Source organism: Anoplopoma fimbria, chromosome 17, assembly GCF_027596085.1.
Source record: "Anoplopoma fimbria isolate UVic2021 breed Golden Eagle Sablefish chromosome 17, Afim_UVic_2022, whole genome shotgun sequence".
Classification (NCBI taxonomy): Eukaryota; Metazoa; Chordata; class Actinopteri; order Perciformes; family Anoplopomatidae; genus Anoplopoma; species Anoplopoma fimbria.
Genome location: NC_072465.1, coordinates 7,756,629 through 7,771,285, shown reverse-complemented (window position 1 = coordinate 7,771,285; position 14,657 = coordinate 7,756,629). Strand labels below are relative to the sequence as shown.

The following is a 14,657-nucleotide window of genomic DNA, read 5'->3' as shown; positions in this document are numbered from 1 at the left end:
AAGCTGCGTAGTTAAGTGCCCTATATTGGATTTAATAAAGTGAATACACAAAAAACTTTTTTTTTTTACCTCACTGGATTGAATTATTGATCACTGTAAAAACAATAAATGATTAAATCAGGCCTTTTGGGTTTGTCAGATCACAATCATTCAGATGAAGACTCTAATGATGCCGCATGGGCACACTTGAATAGCTTTCAAGTGGAAAATCATCAAAAGCATTCAGTGCTATTTTTGACGGATCAAGGCAAACACATTTTTTTGACAGAAAGCCTGAGCAGATCCACCATTAAATTGACAGACTGAGAGCCAAAAAATAGAGTTTGTCTTCTTTGGGTCTTTTGTCTCAGTCGAAACCACTTCTTGGTTCAGGAAGTCTTCTTAAACCGCATGGATCAAATTACTCCGCAGCTCGCCAGGTTTTCCCTCTGATCTTCTACCTCGCCTTTTATGTATGGAACAATGACTGCAAGCTCTTTAGATGCATGCTGCGTGTGCCAGCAGCTGGAGTGCATTGTCATCCTTAATACCGAGCGCGAATAACACTGTTTTTCCATTTGCATGCCGCGGTGTGTTCCTGTACCCAGGGAAAGCCTGTGTCCTCAAATGCCTGCTGGATATTCACAGAGTGTTCCGAGAGAACGACCCAGCCTACATACTGAACGATCTGTACATCACAGACTACTGCGTCTGGATCCAGAGGGTCAAGTAAGTTCACACGTACACACACACGCACAAACATCAGAGACGTTCATCTTCAGAGAGCTACCTGCCACTCGGTCCCCATGATACATCAGTGCTTTAGAGGAGAGGATTAGACGACTCATTTGTCACAGCAGGGCCAATTGAATGACCAAGCCATTGAGACATGCAGCCTCTCTTAACTCCTTTATCGTGTGTAATAAGTACCATCAGCAAGTTTTAAAAGACCCGGCCGCACTCAGCAGATTCACTCCGTGTGAAATTTTTAAAAATCGCACGTGTGAGCCGGGGCTTCCCGTGTCTTCCGTGGGTGTGAACCTCCGCTGTAGCATCGCAAGCCAAACTCTCAAAAATCTGCACTCTTCCTCCAAATGGTATAGGTCCATAAATCTCTCCTACTCAGAAAATGTATTTCACAATTGCTTACACATTTCAAATGTGAGCCCGCGAGCACATCGCTCAGTAATGAGGCCTGTTTTACTCTTGGCCAGGGTTCAGCCAAGTGGTGTGCTCGCCTGGAAAAAGCCCAGTTGAAAAATGCTTGCCTGATGTTGTAGGCTTGGCGCCCAGATGCAGACACGATAAAAGGTCTGCAGGGATTTAGTGCCCCCCCTCCTCTTCCTCCCCACCCTCCCCACATACTCATTTCTGCATTTTTCCAACTAATGTCTTGAATTCTGTTCTTAAAAATGCTACGGATGCTGGAATCTTGAATGCATAATATGTAACTTACTGCCGCTAGGGGTCTCTCGGTGAGACCCTTTGGTGAAGCCTTATAGTAGCGTTGGATCATAGCTGGAGCTGTCTTCACCACCATTGTTCTCATTGCAGTCAGCTTCTCCAAATTATATGAAATATCTCCTGGAAAAAGGGACCCTCTGATTATAACTGGTAAAAACACAGAATAAAGCAGTTTCACGTGAAAAAACAGTGTACGGAAGGCCTGCAGCTAACGCTGCTTTGATTGGTCAGCTAGCCCGCTCTGTTGTGATTGGGCAACATTTCACAAAACTCTTCCTGCGGAGCTTCAACTCTATCCCTCTCTTTTGTTGTTTGAGGGCGGGCCAAACTAGCCGGAGAGTTTTGCGTCACTTCCGTAACATTGTGACCTCATAAAGTTACAGAAGTGAAGGAGAGAATTCAATGGAGCCGTTTCAGGCAGATCAGGAGCTTCTGAGGGGGAGGGTAACTCCTTTTAGGCGTGGACTTCAGGTTTTACACCCTACGGACCTTTTACATGTACAAAATATATATAACACACTAAAGAAGAGGGAAAAAGTGGGAAAGCATAATAGGGCCACTTTAACTTGTTTTCTCTGATTGCTTAAGATCCAGATGTCCCATGCCTCAAATCCTTAATCCAGTTCAAATATATAATTCAAAACATTGTAAACTGGATAAAAAGTAGATGTATGACAGCTTCTGGTAGGAAATGCATGCGCAAAGGCGATATGACGCCATTGACAGGCAACCAAATGAAACGGATAATTTCTCTCTGAAAATTGTTGGAAACATTTGGGATAATGTAAGAGCACAACTCAACAAAATATATAACATAGGTCTAGATGTTTATAGACATTTGAATGTGGAAAAGTTGCACGTCACACATAGATATCTTTCTGAGAAGACACACTTGCACTTTTAAAGGCTCCCTCCCCGCCCCCGCTCCTCCTCTCTGCTCCTCCGCTGTACATTGGAACTAAATGTCAGCCTGACCTAACATGCTGGCTCCTGCTACACCCGGCATCGATCATTAAATGGATTAGCCCGAGCCCTCGTAGCAGCGACCTGTGATTGAATTGTTACATTTGCCCTTTTCTGTTTTTGTTTTTTCTCCTGTCAATAAAGGAAGGAAGGAAGTTCCACAGTTTTTAAATCCTCTTATATTAGCCGACATGTTGTGTTAAATAATTTCGGATTAGGAAAACCACTTCCATCTCCAACCACTTGAAAGAGCAACCAATTCAGCAGAATGTCTTCTTGCTCAGTCCTGGTAGAACATCCATGCAGTCATCACTAGTGGTTTCTGCTCCTGTGTTTGGAGTATGATATTAAAGTCAAAATGCAAAGCAGCACAGGAGAGCCAGGCCTGTTTTTCTCTGAGCTTTGGAGAACAGAACAACCCCTCCGCCGTCACACACGCTTGTTTGTTGTGGCGGCCCTTTTGTGCCGTCTGACAGGTTTGATGACTGATCGCGTAGGCGTTGCTTTTTTTTGGCGCTAGATATTCCCCACCGTGCAGGGTTTTGTCATCCTCCGCTAAGTGAGTCCCCTCTGGGAGCCGAGCGGTAAAATGAGATGTAATCTATACCCCCCCTGGTGCAATCCCTGTATCTTGTCACTCCGTGCAGCCAGCCGCCGCGATCAGCTGGGCATGATGGACGTGCCGATTAAAGGATGTTTGTTGGCAGGGGGTGGTTGATTTATTTAATATCCTCACTGTCGCACATGCATTACTCCTAAAGTTTCTCTGACTGCCGAGACATCGGTCTCAAATTTACAACCTCGTAAAGGCTTCAGTGTGATTTAAGCCTCAGGGCAGGCGCTCCCCTTTCCTCCGACACACGGAGTCAGAGCACAACCCTCCCCATTGAAATCAAGAGTGCAACCTCAAAGCAAATTGCTCTTCACATTGTCTTTTTTTTTTTTGCCGCAGTGATCATTGTTCCAGAATTTAACACAGATTTTCCTCGTGGAATCTGTTTTACCTTCACCCTTAACTCACCCATCTGATCCCATTTATTGCTAGCAGATCCTCCAAATGGAGCAGCAGTCGCCAGTCTATTAGTTTCAGGCTTTGCTTTCCGAGGTCCACAGATGCCAAAGCACCCTGCAGAGCTGCTGGACTGCGAAGTAAAAAGCAAGTCGCCTCACTTTCTCTCTTCTTTGTCGTCTTTCCCTTTTATCAAAAAAAGCTTGGACAGAGGCCAGCGTAGATCCGCGGCAGCCAGCAAAGACAAATAAGCCTGGTGTCGTGTTACTGTACCTCAGTTAAATAAGAAGGGCTTCGACTTCCTTTTTTCCAGCGCCGTTTCACTTGAAACCATCCACCCTACCTTAATTAATTGGGTCAATTAGATTCTAGCAGGAAAAAAACAAACGAGCGTTGTGCTCCAAGGTTTAAGGAGGGAAGTGAGGTGAGACTCATGTTTCCAGTGAGTGAATCTGTGAATTGTCTAAAGGATGTGAGAATCAGACAATCGCACATTGCTCCAGAGAGACTATAGAATTAACAAGAAATGGTTGAGACATTAATCGCAGATAAATGGCCGGATTTAAAAACTTGTGAATGGAAGGTGTGAAGTGAGCAGCCACCACCCCTCCCTAAAAAAAAAAAAAAAAAAAAAAAAAAAAAAAAAAAAAACACAAAACAATGGGTGTTGTTTTCACTGAAGAAAGGGAGGACGACGAAGAAAAAGAATGCGTGCAGCACTACATGAAAACAACAAAGGAAGCTGCCAAGAATGAAGTCGTAGACATTCTTTATCGGGAGCCCATCCTTTTGATTTCTGGAGGATGAAGAACCCCTCAGGATTTCTACACACTCTCCTCCTCCTCCCTTTTTCTCATTCGCCCTCAGCACCTTGTGCCTGACAGTGGACACTGAGAGCGTCGGCAGCTCCTGGCAGCAGCTCCCCCACAGAGAACCGCATCTGGAGCTGCAACAACTGGGAACGTATCGGGGCAAGGGGGGTCAATTACGGGGGTCAGCATGTCAGACGCTTTAAATGTGTACTTGGTGCTTGGTGTTAACACCCATCCCCCCTGTTGTCAATTCACCTTAGTACACCTCTTTGTGATGTTAAGCTCAAGGCCCCTATTACCCAGACTTTCCCATTGGCTACTTAGCAAAATAGGTGTTTTCACTTTACTTGTGCTTGGCGGCTTTTCCCTGGAAAATTCAAATTAGCCGTTGCAGGTCCACTTCTGTTTTGTTATGCTCCCAACGTGGAAGAAAATGAGGAATTGTCTCGTAGCTTGGCTGACGTCAACCCCCCCGCCCAACCACACAGCTGATGTGACAACCAGTTGTTTGCTTAGAACCACCAGGCAGCGTCACTCAGCTGTCAAACGCCCGCCCTGGAGGCTTTGAAACAGATAATGGAGCTGCTCTATCAGATGTTAGCCTCAGCGCTGAAGGAGAGCCTGGAGGCCCCCGCTGGGGAGAACAAAGATGCAAATGTCTCCCGGCTAACGGGGATAAGTAGTACAGATTTCCACCCAGCGTGAGGCCACTCCAGCTTTTTGTCTTGAGTACACAGGCTCATCTTAAACACACACTGCGTTTGCATAATTTCCTCCATCCATGTTTGAAGTGCCCACTCGAGTTATTACAATCGATTATACTAAAGGGATTTCTATCGTTTTTTGCAGATGCTGATTAAACAAGTGCTACAAGCATCAGCTTTCCTGTCACTTTTAGAGATAGATAGATATTAACAGTTAAATGTAAAACAGACACATTGAACATATATTAATACAATTTCAGGTATTTAATGTTTGAGGATAACCTGTATCAAAATATGAGAGGGGACAGGAAAAGCAGATTAAAAATGAGCTGAATGTAGTTTGTAGTAAAAAAAACAACAACAACATTCCTTTGTATGCTCCACCTTCAAGCCCCAGTGAACTGCAAAATGCATTCTCCCGGTTTTAATCATTTGTCCCTCTGTTAATTGTTAATTTATCTCTCGTTATATATCAAATATACGTCATGACTCATCTTGCACTCACTTTAAATAAAAATAAAGAAATCAAGTGAGACTTTGGGTCACTAGCCAGCCACATTGGTTATAGAAAACCGCATTTGTGGATAATAGAGAAGTCCTTTTTTTAAGAGGGCCCAATTCAATGCGGTATAAAAGCTTTAATTCAAATGAAAAGGATTTGATTTAAACCCCTATTGTAACTGTGAAATAAGTTACAGCACAGTAGCTCAAGAGGCTTAAACTTCCATTTTGCTTGGACTTTGAAGGAAAATAAATTGTTTAAATACAAACTTAGTCTTACTTTTGTTGATTTGTTATTCTTTCTATTGGTTATGGTAACATTTTACTCAACAGGGTAGAAGTTGAGATCTGGGAGCATGATTGACATCGATCACCAAAGTTATTACAATTCATTCCGAGGGGAACATGAAAGTCTGTACAAAGTTTCATGGTCATCCATCCAATAGATGTCAAGACATTTAATCCAAACCCAACTATTGGGGTGGAAGAAAAGTCAGGGGATCGCCAAAGTCAATGGGCTTCATCTTCTGGGGAACATGAATAAAATACAATAAATGAATGGTGATCCATTCAATAGCTGTTGGAGATTTCACTTAAAACCACAGATGTCAACCCATTGGGGGTGCTAGAGCAAAAATCAGGGGATTACATAAGTCAATAGGTGTCATCCTCATGGGGACAATGAATAAATCTACAACGTTTGATGGGGATCCATCCAATAGCTGTCAAGAAATTACATTTAAAAGTGATGGTGTGTTGTCCACAGGACATTGCCATTCCCAGACCCAAGCCGCTGGCTGCTGATAAAAAAACGCTGTTGGTACAGTTAGAAAGATAAACCAGGAGGTCTGCAAATTCCAATTTACCGACACGCTGGCTATCAAGTCAAATAGTTGCCTAAGTTTTCTGATACAAGTTAGCAATGGAGTAAGCAAGTTCATGAATGTCATGTCATGAAATTGTTAAGATTGTATTACAGCTGGTAGGAATGACGTCCAAAGCGGCAAAAACAAAAAGAGACTCAGATTGAAAAAATCCATACCTGACAGTTAACAGATATTTATGACAAATCAGTGTTTGTACAGTACAATAAGTCTTTCACAAGCAGCTCGAAGTCTGAGCTACAACACCGGCGTGTTGAATAAATACATCTGCGTTTCACATTTCTGGAATGGAAGTGGCATCCAGTGCCTCAGACCCTTCCAGCATTCAGTCACAGTGACGGATCGCATCTCCCGGTGTCGGCTTTTTATCCCCCTCAGCTAGCGAAGGATGCCGAGTCGCACTGAGGAAACTCTGGTGCTCATATTACACAGATTTATACATCTGAAGACAAGCTTTATCTGCGATGCTTTTCAAGAGCACAGGCGTGCTGAATGAGTTGCTGTTTCAATGAACACGAGCCCGATGAAAGAAATGTCAGATTGTAATTTAGCTTCGGCTCCTCCACACATACACACATCCCATTCTCATCTAAAGACTTTGGCAGATGGAGGCGTCTTTGTCTCGCCAGAAGTTTTTCCAACCTTGAAAAAGCCAGCCCTCCTCAGTTTAATGAAGGCAGGCCACAAGAGCGGTGCAGTAATGACTGGATTGTGTACAACATTATCCCTCCTGGACAGAGCCTTTGTATTCACCGCAGGCTGAGCTTCTCCAACCACAGAGCAAAGGAGGGGGAGAGAAAACAAGCGCGCCTCCCCAATGCTAACTCAATAATGACTTCCCACGGGGGGGAAAGAGAATACAGGGCAGTCTTTGAAGTGGCTGTGCTGCAGGAGGCTCTTCTAGCCCGAGCCTCACTACAGGAAGCTCTCAAGTGGCTTTTATGGAGCCCGGGACCCAAACAGGCTCCATGCAGCCTGCACACACTCGTCATCATTAGTCAGGGCTACATTTTAATGCCTTCATATCCTGTAGTCAGTGTGGGGAAAGGGCCATTTGTAAAAAAAATAAATAAAAATAAAAATATTGAAAAAAAAGTTGTGCCTGTGTTTAGTGGCTTTTACACATGGAGACCGCAGAATCCCAAAAAAGGAAAGCATTTTTTGTTGTTCGCATCTTAAGACAACTCAAGTGCTGACATGATTGCGTGTGTATATTAAGCAAGGTGTCCCTTCTACTTTAATTTGTAATGCACAGATTGATTTGGTAAGTCTGTCAGTGTGGTGCATTTATGTGCTACTGTATGAATTGGAAAATCAGCTTCCGCTACACAGCCGTTAAGCAGACAACATGGTTGAGGGATGGCAATGTTGGTTGGTCCACTTTTGTTTGGACTGACTGTTCAACTGTTGGTTGCATTGCCATCAAATTTGGTACACAGATCCACAATTGATCCAGTGCCATCAGGCCAAAATTTCAGCTTGTCCAATGTTTTGGTTAATGACCAAATACATGGAAAACTAATGACATTCCCATCAGCCTCAGCGGTAATTTGTGTTTGGCAATAATTTGCTTAATGTTTGCATGCTAACACACTGAAGGATGACAGTGAATATGGCATGCTATAACTGCTTGATGACTTCAGTGTTCAACCCAAAGCCCTGTTGTGCCCAAACTGGGGTTCAGACCGAAATCAACCCGAATTACCAGTGAACATGACATAATCGGAGTCCAGTTTGAGAGCAGGGAATCTGAAGACTTCTCAGATGCGATAACGTTGCACGGCAGTTTATACTGTCATACCATCACACAGGAGAAGCCTTTAAAGTTATCACTGCGGCAGTTATTTTGTCTCATCTCAAAGATTGCGTCCCTTCTCTGTCCGGTCCATTGCTCCCTACTGAAGATGTCATAAAAACAGCTCATATATGTATTTTTTTCCATTGCTAAATAAGGCAAACATAATGTCCTACAACAGCTGGGCACTGCAGTAATGATGGAACATGTCGCCGTGTTTAACAGTGTGGCTCATTGATTTGTTTTTAATAGGATCTCTATGGCACAGAGGAGTGTGCTATTTTAGGCTTTAGCCACACAAATAAGACTTGTCAGTAGGATCAATAGAATGCATTAAAGGATTAATATGGTAATGCAGAATATTACCATATTTAATGCAAGAAGCAATCAAATCCTATTCATAATGTACATACATTTTTTTTTTCCTTTCTATTTAGTGTATTGTGGGTTTAATTTGATGGGATTTACAGATTTTGTAGCTCGAAAATGTCGTGCATTTTTCAGCCACAACTCCCAGCTCAACGACTGAAACCACAGGGGAAGATTTTTTTTTTTTTTTTTAAGTATTTTCTTTCTACATTCTGAGCTGGCAGGTTGCCCGAGCATCTTAGCAGGAAAAATCGACTTTGGCTACTGTTTTCAAATTCTGCCACGTTGTGACCGAGAAAAACTGCCAAAACATTTTTGGATTAAGGGCGCCATGTGAGAAAGGGCATCTCGACGCTTTCCCACATCCCCCGCCCACCCCACCCTCAACCCCAAGACTATTCCTTTCTCGGTGTACAGAGAAGAGAATGTGCTGGACTATAAGATCTGTTTACATAGTCCCTCCTGAGGTCTTAAATGAATACACAGCCCCTACACGCTGCTTCCATAAACACTTTACTCACCAGAATAGGGAGCTCATTAGGACGGCCCGCTAATGAGGAGCCACTCTGGCGCTCAGCAGTGGGTTAATTGGGCCAGAGAGGGCAGCGAAAGCCCAGTGTGAAAATGTGAATGCCAGCGGAGGAGTAGCCCCACACACACACACACACACACACACACACACACACACACACACACACACACACACACACACACTTTATCCTACCCTGAATGGCCATAGTCTGAATCGCAGTGACCCACAGAGGTCATCTTGTAATCACCATGGCAGTAGGGGCGGCACACACGCCTTAAACCGCGCCGGGCGACGAATAGCAACCACTTAAGTTTTTGGCAGCGTGGCAGGCATTCCCAGCGTGAATAATGTGCAAGCGGGGGCCTCCCAACAATCCGATGGCTCCACACAAATGGGGCCGTGTAGGAGGACATTCAACAGCAATAAAACACCTTCCCTCTCTTCATGGAGTCTGTTGTGTCTTCTGTGGGGGACACAACTATAAAACTGAAGCCGGGGAACGGGGGACATTGTTTAATGTACTGCTTTATGGGGGCTTTCTCTTAATCTTAATCTGTGGAGACGTTCAGGCTGCAGCTCGTAGACCATTCTCTGTGCAGACTTTTATTGACTGTTTTCTGCACGACTGCAATCTGTTACCCTGATCCCATTCTACAGGATTTATTCTCAAAATGTGCTTGTTTTGATTGTATTTGGCCCCTTTTGGACCGCAGGAACTTTTCAGCAAAGATTCGGAACCTTTTGAGGAAGATGTTTTTGTTTCGACCACAGGGACCAGCATTTTACCACCCTAAGGCCCTGGGGTAGTACTTTCTGAAAGTACAGGAACCTTTTGAGATGTGGTTTGTGGGGTTGACCTTCGCTGATTGGTCAAACACACACACACACAGCACCACTGCTTCAACTCGTGTACCGGTTCGTTGATAAAGCCAGGAGGATTTAGGGTAATCTTAAAAACGAGGGGAGCCCATTTCTCTTTCTGCGATAACATTAAATGCGAAGAAAGGTTTTGCTTTCTGCTATCATCGAAAAAAGAGAGAGAAGAAGAGAGGGTGAGCGGTAGGAGAGAGAGAGACTGCTCGGCGGTGCTGTGAGTGATGCTCAGAATGAAAGAGTTATTTTGATTCTTTTATGGCGGATACATTCTATAGCACAAATAAATAACCATCAAACACTCAACAGATGATTTTCTTTGGAGACAAACGCTCTTAGTTTTACTTCCCTCCTCTTCACTTCATTCATTACAACGTGCATCAGTAAATACTGTACAGCAGTAAATGTCATCGCAGGGAGACAAAACCCAAATCAACGTGTATTTATAGATGCAACGGTCCGCAACACTGAACTGCAGTCTGCAGAGTGTATTTCCCCTGCAACCTTCAGCAGCCCTCTTCAGTCTCCAGGTCACTATTCCGGACAATAGGCTGAAGGAACCTTTTTAGTTCCTTGAAAAGTAGTTCCAGGACTAAGATCAACAGGAACTTCTTGGTGCAAACCCGGCTTTAGATCCCCTCTACAGCCTGATTGTTGGATAAAATATCCAGTTAAAAATTCAGATCACACTGTCAGAATCTTTTTATCAACCAAAAAACAGCACAAATGCATTCTTTATAATATATATTATTCGCATCGTGTCTGGTGTGAAAGGCTCCTCTGTTTGCAGCCTCCAACTGGTGGCTTGTTCCTCTCACAATGCAGAGGTGAAAGTGAGCGGGCGGTTGCATGTGCAGGACCGGGGTGGGGGGAGGGGCAGTCTCTCTCTCTCTCTCTCTCTCTCTCTCTCTCTCTCTCTCTGTAATCCCTCTCTTATCACCTCTCGCAGAGGGAGCAGCGGTGGGGGCAGGGAGGAGGTAGAGAGGGAGAGAGAGAACGAGCCCGGCGTATCACTGCAGCTCATCTCCCTACATTATTAAACATCCATATTTCCATATTTCATTGAGCACCCCCCGCGCCTCGGCAAATCGCGGTCTACTTAGCATTCAGATGAGAATGGGATATGGTTAATGGGTATTAGATTTGTAGATGGTTATCCTGTGGCTATGTCTTTAGTACGCAGAGCCAGTCGATCACTCAGTCTCTCTCTCTCTCTCTCTCTCTCTCTCTCTCTCTCTCGGGTACCACTGATGTAGTAGTTTGATGTCTCTTTTATTTCCCCCTTTGTGCTCATGCAGCTCGTGATTGAACAAAGAGACGTTTTTTTTTTTTTCTCTCCTAACTTGTCCCACTTTTTTTATCTCCTCAGGTCAAAGAAGTTGTCAGCGTTGGCCGTGACGTTACAAAAAGCCTCCCTGCAGAAAAAGGACTTGGAGCTGGAACTCGAGGAGCTAGAGGAGGCAGCGACAATGGTGGCCGAGGAGGAGGAGGAGGAGGAGGAAGAGGGAGCAGCCTCTGACTGCGCTCCGACATCCCACAGTGACAGCAGCGGAGATTCCAGCAGCAGCAGTGAGTCGTCCGATGAGAGCGAGGAATCTGAGGCTGAAGGGGAAAGCTGCACCGAATCCAACAAGGGAGGGGGGGGGAGGGGGAGGAGGAGGGGGGGCGTCTAAGGACAACCCTCCACAGCCCCAGCCCTTCTCTGCTGCCTCTCCCATCCCCCAGGAGCCCACGAGCACACTCCTCTCAGCGGAGAGGGAGGCGGAGTGTGCCCTCCCCTCAGCCTCAGAAGGCTCCAGCCTGCTGATCCAGGAGCTGGGGGAACGGGTGGCGGAGGAGCTGAGAATCTCTCCAGACTCCAGCTGCCGCGAAGCAGAGAGAACAGATTCACGGGTGAACAGCGGAGCAGCGAAAGAAGACGCAACACCGGGGAGGAGGAGGAGGAGGAGCAGCGGGACTTTGTTAGAGCCGAGTCCTCGCAGAAACCCCCTGCTCATCGTCCAAACACGGGAGGATCTCGATGAGAGCGACTTCATCTGCTGAGAGACGATGTTGTGGAACCTGGGAGCTACGTGATGAATTATTAACTGACTCTGTGTAAGAACATGAGACTATTTGGTTTTTGATGACTTCAATTCGAAACAATTTTTGGTGCTGCAACCCTCCTCTAAAATTGACTTTAAATAATGATATTCTCTTACTTCATTTTGATATGTTTGTTTAAAGAGCAAGTGTATGCTTTTGTCATTTAGAGTATAGAAGAGAGAGGCAGCGTACTTCTTCTGCCTCATGTGTTATCTGACTTTTTTTTTTCTTCTGCATTCTACATGCTCCACAAATATATTTCCACTCTCTGAACATGCTGTGTTTGAGTTTATATGAATTATTTCTGCTTTAGTTTGTGAACTAGACCTCCGCTGTTAGTGTGTATCTTCTCTCCTACCCACGCGTATAGCCATAGTAACAAACTCAGTCTATAAATGCATGTTAGGCTCGAAATGAAACCGAACAGGAATGTCATTCCAGGGACCTGACAAACATGGTGACTGACAAACGAGGTGGTTTCGGAGCTACTTTTAGGGAGCTTTTCTTTTCCCAATAAATAGAAGGAGAAGCTCTAACTGCTTTCCCAAAGCATTGATTGAAGTGGAAAAGACTCTTGTCGGCACTAAACGGAGCTGTGGGCCGCGCGGGAGTGATCGATTCATCTGGCACGAACGGCGGAGCGTCGTCGACACGGCTCAATTTCGCCGGCCGCGTCTAGAGTGGCGAGAGAAAACAAACAAGGAAGCACATGTCAGGCAGATGGATGAGGGCTGCGAGCGAGGCCGCGGCGAGGGATCCGGTTTGTTTTTTGAGAGATAAGAGCGCCCTGGAGGGCCAACCCCGAGGGCATCTGACACTCTGGCCAGCTCATGCATGGAGATGTCCTCATACATTGGCTGCAACGATATCCACCTACCCTGCAGGGAAATAGATTTTAATTTGTGTCCCCAGAGTGTGCTTGTGTTCATTACTGTAATTGAAGGAGAGTTACAGAAATGAATTCGCCTGGTTTTATGATTTTAACTGGTCATAACAGGCTGAGGGAGTGATCGGTCAAGCACAGCCAAGCACTGGGTTGCCTCTGGCTTATTTATATTTTTTTTTTAAAGGAGAATTTCTTCCCACATGAATGAAGTCCGCTCAGGAGGAGCCGGCGGTGATGATGGCTCCTCGGGTAGGCGGTGTCCGTGCTATTGTGCTATCGAGATGGATGGTGTTGTTAAACACCTCCCAAGAAGAGACGACCTCCTTGCAGCACCCCCTTGGGAGCGAGCGCCATCATTGCTGTGACTGAGATGAGTTACATAGCGAGAGCCGGCCCATTTAAACCCCTCCCTCCTCCCATCGTTCCTAGGGACATGAGTCTGGGGACTGTCCTCCCCCGCAGGCGGCGGTTCCCTCTCCCCGCTGGGGTTTCACATTGATTAAGTGACACCAGGCTCTCTTGCCGTTTTTCATTTTAAAGTGGCCTCCATATTCTCTCCCCCCCCACACATTAGCGCAGACGTCTCGGAGCCTGACCGGGGGATCCGAGGCCAAGCACGGCACTTCACTCGGTTCTTCTGCAATTAATGCTCCTCGCAGACGGAACATTTTTCAAGAGGCACTGCCAGGGTTTTTAATGAACGTGACTGATAAATTATACAAGGGGCAGTAATAAATGTGACGTCTATGCTCTATTTTGACTTGGATTTGATAAATCAGCCCCTTACTCGTGTAGCGAGAGTGCCCTTTGACCCTCAAGGGTCCGCGAAAGTGGAGTAATGCGTTCAGGACTCATGTGGGCCACTGTGATAATTAGCCCATTAGCAACAGCACATGTCGACGATGGGAAGGCCACTAAGCCCGGTGATTTATTTGCTTTTTTACCAATGCATGACGGCTGAGCTGTTCTCATACGTACTTGCATACTTTATGTGTACCTGGAAAATGCGAGGCCATCATCTCCGGGTGCCACCAGAATATCTTTATGGGAGAAATCTTCAGCTTTTTTGGGAATAAAAAGAAGTAACCATTGCATGTGGGAACTCACTCTCCACCTTGGAAATAGCTTCTTTTCACTTAGATAAGAAGAGCAATTACTATCACTAATCTCTAAAGCTCACTACTCGGGTGAAACTCCAAGAAGTCACTGCACCCGGCCCAGAAAGAGTCCGGCACATAACCCCCCTCACCAAACCACATTGTGCTGTTTTTTTGTCCTGATCAAACAAATAAGATTTAACATTAGTGAGCTTTTGTCATGCTTGTAGAAAGATTTCATTTTTTTACTCTTTGACAGAGTTAGACCAGCTATTTCCAACAGTTTCAAGTCTTTATGCTAAGCTATGCTAACCATCTCCTGACTTAGTATTTAATTGGCGTATACGAGAGTGGTATTGTTCTTTCCCTACAACTCTCAGCAAGAGGGAAAGCAGAGTCTGCCTTAAACCCAAGGTGCAATTCCGTTTTTTGGGGGGAGTTTTCAACATCCTCTTCAACGTATGGAAAATACGTTAAGAATCTTAATCGCATCCTGTGGTTAAAAAAAACAAAAAACATTATGTGGTCATTCTGCGCATATCTAAAATCAAAAGGCTTAAGACGTTAAGCAAAGGCCATCTGTTGTACGTGGAGAAGTATTTGACCATATGAACAGACACATTACCTCATTTGAAATCATTCAAGGTTCTGTGTCCGTGAAGATGAACCATTAACCTTGCTTGCCCCTGCTATGTATAGAAATA

At 45.0% G+C, this 14,657-nt stretch overlaps 1 protein-coding gene across 1 annotated transcript in view; it reads left to right on the top strand.

Annotated features, from left to right (window-relative positions):
- The window catches only part of shq1 (SHQ1, H/ACA ribonucleoprotein assembly factor), a 33,861-nt gene extending 21,197 nt beyond the window's left edge, over positions 1–12,664 (top strand). The window contains 3 exon segments of the mRNA XM_054616799.1: positions 588–708; positions 11,255–11,521; positions 11,523–12,664. Coding sequence (XP_054472774.1) covers positions 588–708; positions 11,255–11,521; positions 11,523–11,928 — 794 coding nt within the window. The 3' untranslated portion in view covers positions 11,929–12,664.
- The last annotated feature ends 1,993 nt before the right edge of the window (positions 12,665–14,657 follow it).